Here is a 10,884-nt window from a genome sequence, read left to right as displayed (position 1 = left end):
CTATGATTCTATGATTCTATGCTCTACAGCCACTGAGCTTCATAATCCACATGTATTGTTAATTTTTATATATGTATACACATTTTTAATACACACAAAAGTGAGGCCTGAATGAAAGGAGCACTGAGAAGGAAAGGAAATGGCAAAAGAATGGAGACGAATGATGTGAATAATTTTAGCTTCTTAGATTAAGTGGTTGTCTATCAGCCCTAAATATTACCTCATCTTCATTAAATTCTATCCTACATCAGAGGTTTGATGCCCAACTCTACTTTATAGACTCAAGACTAATCAATAACTGCACAGTAATAATGTGAACAGCTAAAAGTTACACCAAAGTACACCTGAAGGGGTACATTCCGTAGGAATCTCCACATTATGAAAGTGCTTCAATGACTCTTATTAAAAATACCTCACCAAAACCCAAACATACACCTAGAGCTTGACTTTCCAGAAGAGAAAGTCCATACCACATCAGATTTCAGATAAGATATAGAACATACTTATTGATCCTGTAAGACTTGGAGGTAAAAATCAGGTGTCTCAACGTAACTTGGTGAGATTAATCTTGAGTTTCTTTCAATGTTTAGTAAGTTTCACCAACTACCAATGAGCTTAGTTCATTATTTTCAAAATGTTCTTATCTGCACAGCAGTGAAACGTTTTTTTTTTTAAATGTTTTTATTTTTAATTCTATTTCATCTGTGACTATATCTAGAAAATCAGACACAAAAAGATGGACAAGACAGAGCCATGGGATAAGAGGTAACCTTTTATCTGTGACTTCTGAATATCAGCATTTCAAGGCACACCCAAAACGTACAAAATAGGTTATTTTGTCCAAATCTTATATAGAAAGAAGTAAAAGGTATGCTATTAAACTTACTGTGGTATTACTACTGTTGTCTGCAGTGCTAAATGGATCAGTGCCAGCAGTCACAAAAGGATCAGTGGAGGACTGTTTGAAAAAACAGTCAGCTGCAAAAGGATCTGAGCCCTTGAAGGGATCACCACCAAAGGGATCTAAAAAGTAAACATCATTATAATTTTTGCTAGCTTTTCTTTGCTTGGTATCTTAAAAACTAAAAAGTTATACTGCATTTTCATACTGCAGAAAGGTGACAGATTTAAGGCGAAGGATCTTGGAAAAACGACATTAACCTGTGAATAATTTGTATTCTGTGATTCAGAACATTACACAAGCCAACGTTTTACGCACATCATGAAAAACTGTGGATGGTACCAGTGGTTTAGTTCCAGAATCGTCTGAGTGTACAGGTTCTTTAACAGAATCCCCGAAAAATGAAGTATTTTACAAAACCTAATGTTTCTCAGAACTCTTCTACCCTCCCCCTCCTTCACGCCCCACACACAACTGACCTTTTCTTATTTGGCACTTGGCGCACAACGCTACTGTGCTAGAGCCCTCCTACTGGCCATTTTGCTTTTGTGTCACCAGTAGCTCCGCTCAGGACCAAGCCACTAACACGGTGACATTGTCTGCATCGCCAATCCAAACAGACACTTCCCACCTTCCTCAAGATTCAGTTCTGAAGAAAGTTGGGGAGTTCAGAGCCTTTAAAAGAGTGTGGTCCTACTTCTTTGCACACAAAACAGGCAGCAGGAGTTGGGTGCCTTCTGTTCACCACCTTCACATACTTAAATCCCAACTAAGGATTCTTCCAACAGCAATAGAGAAGTTCGCTGGCAATGCGCTTCTCAAAAGCTTTAACACAAGTGGCCAGCTGCTGCTGCCATATATCCATCTGTCCTATGGTGACTTTTTGGGTCACTTCCACCTTTTCTGCACTGAAAGCAGCAACACTTTCCCCCATATACTCTCCTAGTAGGAATAATTTAGAAGAACACATATATCAGCAGTTACAAAGTTACTTACCAATTTTTCCAAAAGGGTCATCTTTGAATGGATCATCTGTTTTTAAAAAAAAAAAAAAAAAAAAAACCAAAAAGTTATCATAAAGCACGTAGTCAGTTGAAGTCTTTTGGATACAAACTCATTTCTACAGCTAGAATTTAAACAACTCTCACTCAGAGGCGTAACTTCACTGTTTTCAGTGGAACGACAAGAGCTAGCACTGGGCGAAACAAAAATCAATCAAATAGCTCACTACCAGCATGAAACACACACAAAGCAGCCACCTCAGAGACGCATTTCTGCTGGCTGTTGTCTGGGAACACCCACATCATGCGGTATTTACCACCACACTAACCCAGGCTAGCCACTGACACAAGCTCAGTCCCAGTTTTGATTAATTCTCACAGGCGCCATGGAGGGCAGCTCCTAAGCGTTCATTTCCATCCTGGATGCATGGTCCCGACTGCATCAGTTGCAGTCCCTCATACACGTCTAAGAGATGCAGATGTACTGTCTTGTAGCGGTAGGTATGTTCCCTGAACATAATGAGCAGACAAAGCCCAAAAGGTTGGCTCCTAACAGACCTTTCTCTTCTGAAAGAAAGGCCTTGTCATGTTCTGTAAGGAGGACCACTTCAGTATAAACAAAAGTCAAGGAATATACACACAGAAACATTTCAGCCCTTTTAAATTAAATCTATTGACTAGAAGTATTAAATCTGCACTGACATTCTTTCAGAAGGCAAGCGATCTGAAACAAATACTGCTTTTTTCCCTTTGAAGCCATACGAGCTAAATTGATCAAACCACGTTGATTCTGAAAGCATGTAAAATCGTATTTATGTGACTGAAAACATCTGCTTCAGCAATTAATCCAAATTAACTTCCCTCCTCCAAGTGGCTCCATATATACAGATCACTTCTTCCAACGTAAGAAAGTAAAATCAGAGCAACAGCATTCATAAGTGGCAAGTTCTTAAAATAAAGCCTAGCACTTCCACAAGAAGAACAGATGGTGCAGTTCCAAATTACTTTTTTCTGAGTGCCAAACTCACCCTAACTAGGCCACAGACATTCATTTTCAACCACCCACACCCTCCCCACATCACAGCTCAGTGAACCCTCAGCTGATCTGTTTGTGGATTAGATGAGGGGTATCACAGGTAGGCCCACACCTTTCAGACCAAAATGCGACCTTGGGGAGGGAAGAAGTACTGGGGGAGAGGTGGAATTTTCATCGCTCATTAGGAAGTCCAGATAAGTAAGGAGAAACAGGAGAAACACCCTGGAACTCTTATTTCTATCTTTTCTATTTTTGTAATTCTACTGGCTGTGCTAACACTCCAACACCTTCACATTTATTCTACGAAGACTACTTCCAAGGTGAAGATTAGTTTGAGATGTGTTCATACAAGACGTGTTTCTGCAAATCTGCACTTAGAAAAGTTTACTTACTGTCAACAAAAGGGTCAGACTGGAAGAACTCTAAGCTTGCTTCAGAAACTAGATGAGGCAATGGATGAGATTCAGCATCAAAAGGATCTTCCTGGGCAATGCAAAAGAAGCAGAGAAAGGTGTTAAAGTTTAAAGACATGCAGGACAGAAAACACTTATGTTGTCTTGTGTTACCATTTAGCAGTTTCTTAACGCTGAATACAGACAGCTAGAATTCTACATAATTCATCAATGGAAATGCAAAATATTTCTCAACAACCACCTGCTTGCTAAACGAGATGAAATGTTTTCATGTCATTATGTTCTAAATAAAAACAATAAAAAGCAACAATTTTATTTCTCTGTTGTTCTAGGACCATCATGCAAGTAACATGATGCAAGCCTGAAACAGTTTAACCAGGATTTTTTAATTTAATTTTTCCTCCCCCAGATCTGAAAGAACTCACTTTTTTGGTAACAGTTGCAGCTGGGACCTCTTTCTCTTCTTCCACAACAGAGGCTGTTGTTTCAGGACTATTCCTTACCTATATAAAGATAAAAGCAATTCCCTGTTAATAAGTAAATAGAAGACTACACAACATAATGTTAATATTAAATAGCTAAATTAATATACCAAAAGATACTTCAAGAGGCTCATACTTATTACAGAACATAATGAGTGTTCCATAAGCCCTGGGAAAGTTTAATACAAGCAAATGAAACAACCCAAAAATCTACTGGGATGGAAGGAGGGTCATTTAAAGCAAGACAGCTTTAGATTTTCTTTACTATTCCTTATTCCATTCTGGGTGCACCAACAGGAGACAGCTGCTCTCCTTTAATGTTAATTCTACTACTCAATTCATGATATTTTGCTTTGGAAACAAATACAGAAGAATTTTTATTGTCACTTTCCAGCCAAGCTAAAATTGCCTCCTTTTCTGCTTATCAACTTTCAGATTGCTGAAACATAGTCCCACAGAATAACACCCTGAAATTTCACTTGTGCAGGTGTTTAAAAACATCAATCTTGATACATTCTTAAGTCACTCCAACTTCACAGCTGCATTGCATCATGATCAAGCAGGCAAAACACTACTCACTGGAGACACACTGTTTATTTGTTCATCTTCGGCTATACTTTCCCTTTCAGCATTCTCATTAAGGTTAGCAGTTTCGCTGCTGCTGTTGCTAAGACTAGAATGATCCGCAATTCCATTAACAAGTGCATTATGTAGCTGCGAGTGCCAACTAAATTGGTTATTTTCCAGTTCTTTCAGCTGAAGAAGATTTGTCTGCACCTGTAAATAAATAAATGTGTATGCATCAGTATGGCAGCACACAGAAGCTACTGTACAACCACCCCCTCTGAAATATAAGATGGAAGCTACATGTCTTATAAATAAGTATAATAAAACCCATGTTCTTTCAATGAGAGGATGAAATTGAGAAATCAGCATAAATCTGATATAGAAGATGCAATGTGGTTGAAGGACAGACCTGAGAACCTTCTCCTGCCAAGAAGGCAGACCACATCACTGGCAACAGCAAGGCTTGTTGCTTCGTTTCTACTCAAACTCAAGAGTTGCAAAGCTTTCAGATGGTTTTTTTTGTTTGGCTTTATTGGGGTTGTGGGTTTTTTTGGTGGTGCTTGGTGGTTGTTCATTCTTTCTTTCTTATTATGTATTTGCAAATGCCTTAAACTCTAAATTAAAAAGGCAGCATTATCAGAAACCTCACCTTCCAAGAAGGAAAATTACAAATTCATTATCTTCTCCCACATGACCTTTGAAGACTACAAAATCCACAGTATATCTTCCTCTTCCTAAGCAGTTACATTCACGTGGTATTATTTCAGCAATAAGCTTAGTGCAGTGCCTCACAACAAACACAACCAACCTGCCAGTTATGAAGGAATTACGGGATTTGGCAGATTATGCAGAAGGCTGAACACTGTTCAGATATTTAGGTGTCCAAATCCCACTGACTTCTAGTAGGTCAGTCACTTAATAGAGTTTTCACTGCCTCGCACAAGTCACAAGTCAGGTGGCAGCAAAGCCAACACCAGGTGTCTTTCAAACACACTGACCTCAGAGCAACCATTAGATAATCCTGCCCCAAGCACCAAACCACCTATTCTTCATTATTTGTGAGCCAAAAGCAATAAAATCAGGAGTACTAATACAAAGCCTATTAAAACAAAAAAATCCATTTGTAGTACAAATATAACCACTAGTATTATCAAGCCTCAAATCTGTACCTCCTGCTAGTATATTAACACTGAGATAGCACAACGTTCTCTCTACCTGTGGTGAAACAATGGAAAATCCATTTGTTTACTTCTCAGTCTCTAAACCTCAAAGCCAAATTTAAAAATTATTAATATCTTCTGTGGCTCTTCAACAGAAGAAAGTGTTCTTGCATGAACACTAGTAGTGGAAGTCTTCAGAAAAAGAAGTGGATAACAAGTTACAGACATGAATTGTGTGAAACGACCAACCCAAAAGTCAGCCACTTCTAGGGTTCAAAGGAAGGCTTTTCATTTTGTTATTAACTTGATAATGTGACTCTGGCTAACATCCTAGAGAGCTGGCAGAGAAGAATGATGAGGAAAGGGCGCGCAAGCTAACGAATCACTGAAGTAAATCACTGATTACAGATAGGAGCTAAAAGTGTTCCTTTAACGTACGGCAGACCCTTCGAAGCACAGTGCTTACAAACCAGTGCAGCCACCTCGCTGCCGCTACTCACTATCTAGCCTCAATCCAGTTTATTCTTACACACACCTTACTTTCCCCCTTCAACAATGCACCAAGTAAATATTGTTAATAATTTTATACCGACCTGACATCAGTTAAAGAACAGCGAGAGCATGCCCCAGGCCACGGCTGAGGATGAAAGCTTAACTAACTACTGGACGTAGAGAAATTAAACATGCATCACCCATTATTCATTCGTTGCATTAAGAAAAATTATTTATGATCCCTTTTTATTAACAAAACTTGGAGAAAAATCATGAAGTATCTTGAGTGACTTAAGTCAGCCTCGAAGAATGCCAGCTGCTAGCACAGAACACATATGTAAGCAACTGAACGACATGAGCAAACAGTGAAGAAAAAGAAAACAACGCCTTCCCCTTCAGAGAAACCACACTAAAGGTTGTCAGCTTCAGTAAGATTTTTTTTTTTTTTGGTCTCTCACACTGCCTTACTGAATTGATTTCCTGTTGTGAACGCTGCAGATGTTGCTGAAGAGGTCCCAGCTGTGCATTCCCAGACTCGATGCAATGCTCAAGCTCTGCAGTTTCTTGCTGCAGGCGACTCAGCTCCTCTTGAGCTTTGGTCAGTTCATCTTCATACGCTGAAATCTTTGATTCCTGGCTTGTTATTTCAGCCTTCAGCATGGCAATCTGAAGCATGAACAATATTTCAAAGCCAAATAAAAACATATCCAAATACTGTTATTTATGACCAGAAAAATGTAAAAACCTCATAGCTATTGCAGAGATCATAGATCATACCTGAATGAAAGGTTAATTCCCTGTTGGTCTTGGTAAGATTGTGTTATTCTAGCTGTTTTCCTGACCAACAGGGGTATTTCTAATACTGAATATATCATTTGAAAGAATAGTATAGCTTTATATTAGAAAAAACCCCTACATTACTGTAAGATTTTTTCTTAAACCGCAAAGAAATCAGTCCCAGTGATAAGTGCTTCTAATTACATTTACTGCATTATAATTTTGCCTTTTTTTTTTTTTTGCATTTAACGTTATTTGTGTGCAAGTACATCTCAGTATACTTGTTGACACACTGATACTAAATCAGGTGGCCATGGAAACAAGTGGCCTGTATCCTATTCCGCAGTGGTCACAAAATCTTGACAGCCAAGCTGTTTAATTGTTAAAAGTTTTTTCTCCGTCCCCAACAACCATAACACGCTGCAAGGGTAAGTTCTTCAAAATGAGGCATTTACTCGTTCAAGGGCCTCAGTCACCAGACCTTACCAAATGGGCCTCCTCTGCACACTTCTGCCTGATGTCGTTAAGTTGCTCTTCCAACTTGGCCTTCTGCTCATCAAGATCATTAAGGATTTCCTGTGCTTCCTGTTTCTGAGCTTGAAGCTTTTGCAGATTACTGCTCTCCCGCTTTACTTCATCTTGTAGATCCTGCAATAAAACAGGCTTGCCTTGCATTTGTTCCCTCTTTCCTCCTAACCACTACGTTCCACAGTATGAACCGCAGTAGTAACTAGGACTTCCAAGTATCAACAAATTATCTTTCCAAAGCCAGCATTTAAAACATATCAGACAAGCAACTATTTTCAAATTCTAAGACAAAAATAATCACGTTATTGGTTTTTCTTTTCTTTAGTAAAAAGAATCTCACTGAAATACCGAGGCGCATGCATCAACACACAGATGAATTGTTTTACTCACAGGAAAATTATGCTTTCATTCTAAAGGCATCTTTATTCAGTCTGCTACAATACCTCCTTCCCATGTTTTAGCAGTAAGTTTTACTGAGTTCCTAAATAATAGAAATTCTTTATTCTGCTCCTCTCCCCTCACAAACACAGGGCCAAAAATAGGAACTTTTTTAGCAACAAGATAAATGAACAAATCAGGGCATTATTAACCCATATGCACTCCCTTCCAGAGCCTCCTCACCTCTGGTTTTGCAAATATCAGCCAAAAAACTTACTTTCTATGTAACATCAGCGGTAAGAAATGCCCATTCCATACACAACAATATGGTACCTTTTGATTTATCGAACAGCAGTAAGTATGTATCCTGTGTTCTAAGTAAGCATCCTATGGTAATTAGATCCTTTCTAATGATCTAGAGCAACAGGAATGGTTATACTTCAGACTGTGGAGATAACATTGAAAAAATGCCCAGAAAATAATTTAGGAAGAACAAAAAATTGTCAAAGTCAAGATAAAGAGATAATACAGGAAGATCAAAAAAAATTAACACAAAAGGAAAAGTATTAGATGAAAAGCGAAGATTGCAGCCTTTCGGAGAAAATGTGCTAATTGAAGGAAGAATCAGGAAAAAGAGTAAAAAAAAACCCAAATAGATAAAATTGATAAAAAACCAAGCTAACATACATTTCTGATCAAATCATGTATTTGTGTGCTGCTCTAAGCTAAGATCCTGTTGCTTTTAGGGGTGTTTTTCTTGGGGTGGCTTTTTTTGGTGGAGGGAGGTAGTTCACCCATGTGTGCTAACACCTCCAGGTAATCAGGACAAAAAGCCTGATGGAAATAGAAAGGCATATGGTGTAGCAGTGAGGTGCTAGGGAAACAGGTAACCTCAAGACAACTGAAGATGACCTAAAGAAACATGATTGATGCTTTTATGAAAAAAAATCCCAAACATAAAAAAGTAACCTCAGAATCAAATTTGAGGTTCGCTAAAGGCTATACCGATGTATGGCAGCCAGACTGGGTGAATTACTGGTTGTTTCTAATCTGTGAAAGACAAAGCAGCACCCACACAAAAAGCTCTGACAGCGGCTTGGTAACTGGGGCATTCTTGATCCATTCATTTTTCACATGGCTTTGAGAAGCAAGTATCAGCTGACACTGGACACAAGCAAAGGGGGACAAAGTAACAGCTTAAAGAGATTTCACTCCTTCCTCCGAAAGGGAGCAAGAACTCACTCACGTACGCACAGGCTAAATATAGATCACCTCCACTCTTGCTAGTGTTCCTTGAATCACAATGTCTGTCCTAGGCACAACAGAGAAGCACTTGAAGAGATCTGACTAGCCTGCTAGTTTAAAAATAGCTTTTTCAACAAAAGAAGGAAAAAAAACCCAGGTTAAATCCAATGCTGAGTGGGATACTCAGAGTGTGAATCTGTTTAAGAAAACTCAGGCCAACAAGGAGATCAAAAGGCTAGAAGAGAAGGCCAGAAACATTCTGGACTACTTGGAAGGCCACAGTCCCAAAGTACCTTTCACTTTTTCCCTTCCTAAGCAGTATCTCACATGCAGGAACATTTTTTTCCCCGACGTGAACATATATTATACTTTGATCAGGAATTACATGCATTTGTTCTAAAATTTCTTCACAAAGTTTCAGTGTCCTACTGAAAAGCAAAACATGACCCCACGTCAGTAAAATTCTAGGGAACACGCAGTAACTGCTGGGAAAGCCAGGAGAATCGCCACTTATTTCAGGGTCGTAGCAGGCAGACTGACAAGCCATGTCCACGCATGTGAAATACTAGATGGAAGTTGAGGGTCTTGTTCATGTGCCCAGAATTGCCCTGCTCGGGGTGATGTCCAGCCACTGAGGCACACACTGCCCTCCAACTTCTGTGCCCAGAAGAGCAGGCTGGAGATGAGAGAGCAAGGGGACAGCCAGGTAAAGGCACTTTCACATGCCACTCGGTACGTGGTCAAAAAACTAAATGTTTTAGTGACAAATTAACTCTGTAAAACCAAGTTCTCTGCTGCTAAGAAGAACATTTCATTATCTGAGCTTATTACTCCCTTATTTATAGGAAAATGCTAATCAAATCACAGAGTAAGTTAAGAAAATGGTGCCTTGGAAGTTTCTTATCTTTCTTACTCTGCCCATCACTTTTTAAGAAAAAACACCCCTTAACCTTTGCTACTAAAGAGCTAATATTCCCACTAGTGTGCTGTTTTCCTTCCAATGCTTTTTCTGTCTTTGCTTTTCAGTATCTGTTTACATAGCATGTAAATTACTTTATAGAGGAAAAACCATCATTCCTTCCCTCCTCCCATACACATCCGTTCGATCCATCACAGACCATGGCTGTATTTGAGACTGTAATTTGTGTCTGTGGAAGTAATTCTGGTATGACAAAACCCTGGAGTTTGTGGACCAACCTAGCTCGATCCAAGGTGGCAGATTAGAACACACTGGTTTTGCACATCATCTTTAGAAATGTCACCATTAGAATAAGACCAGAAGAAAAAAGCATGATGTAAAGATAGTCTTAGTCTGTCACTGCTATTCTCTGAAGTTCTAGAAAGTTTCCTGAAGCATGCAGGTCCTCCAGCATTCAGGAGCAAGAAAGGGACCAGAGATAAAGAGCCGCCAGCTTAAATACATGCTGCAGCCATATCCTATTTGACCCCGATGGTTTCTCCTGCTCCTGACAAGGCAGCAACAGACCATTCCTTCTCTGCAGACTGACAGAACTCCATAAATATATTTAACAAGGAACAAATAGTTTGTGTGATCACCAAGAGGTTAAGGACCTGACATAGTTGCTTACATCATTACTGCTCTGGATACAATGAATTAATTGATTCAGCGATCCTGCTGACTATCAAACACTAAACACATGCAGATGACACTAATGCTCTAACATTAAAGGTAAGGTTTTTATTTAGCTTCATATACCTTCTGTGCACACATACCAGAGAACTAAACCTTCACATGAACACGCACGGATTCTGGAACACACTAAGAAAATCATCCCGTGAGCAAAACCAGAAATACCCATAAGAATATTTCAGTGTGCAAAGGCAATCTGCAGAGCGGGCAGGGGAATGACCGCCGCATGCATGGGCAGGATCAGACACAGGCA

General features: G+C 39.3%; 1 protein-coding gene across 1 annotated transcript in view; it reads right to left on the bottom strand.

Annotated features, from left to right (window-relative positions):
* Nucleotides 1-886: 886 nt before the first annotated feature.
* EPS15 (epidermal growth factor receptor pathway substrate 15) overlaps nucleotides 887-10,884 on the bottom strand; it is a gene marked incomplete at its 3' end in the record, with an annotated part of 35,598 nt that continues 25,600 nt past the window's right edge. The window contains exons 14-20 of the mRNA XM_010160414.1: nucleotides 7,316-7,477; nucleotides 6,521-6,718; nucleotides 4,413-4,610; nucleotides 3,777-3,854; nucleotides 3,331-3,421; nucleotides 1,898-1,933; nucleotides 887-1,023 (exon numbers count right to left, since the gene is read on the bottom strand). Coding sequence (XP_010158716.1) covers nucleotides 887-1,023; nucleotides 1,898-1,933; nucleotides 3,331-3,421; nucleotides 3,777-3,854; nucleotides 4,413-4,610; nucleotides 6,521-6,718; nucleotides 7,316-7,477 — 900 coding nt within the window. The remainder of the gene's footprint in view (nucleotides 1,024-1,897; nucleotides 1,934-3,330; nucleotides 3,422-3,776; nucleotides 3,855-4,412; nucleotides 4,611-6,520; nucleotides 6,719-7,315; nucleotides 7,478-10,884) is intronic.

This window comes from Eurypyga helias, unplaced genomic scaffold (assembly GCF_000690775.1).
Source record: "Eurypyga helias isolate BGI_N326 unplaced genomic scaffold, ASM69077v1 scaffold32991, whole genome shotgun sequence".
Lineage (NCBI taxonomy): Eukaryota > Metazoa > Chordata > Aves > Eurypygiformes > Eurypygidae > Eurypyga > Eurypyga helias.
This window is presented reverse-complemented; position numbering and strand designations above follow the sequence as displayed.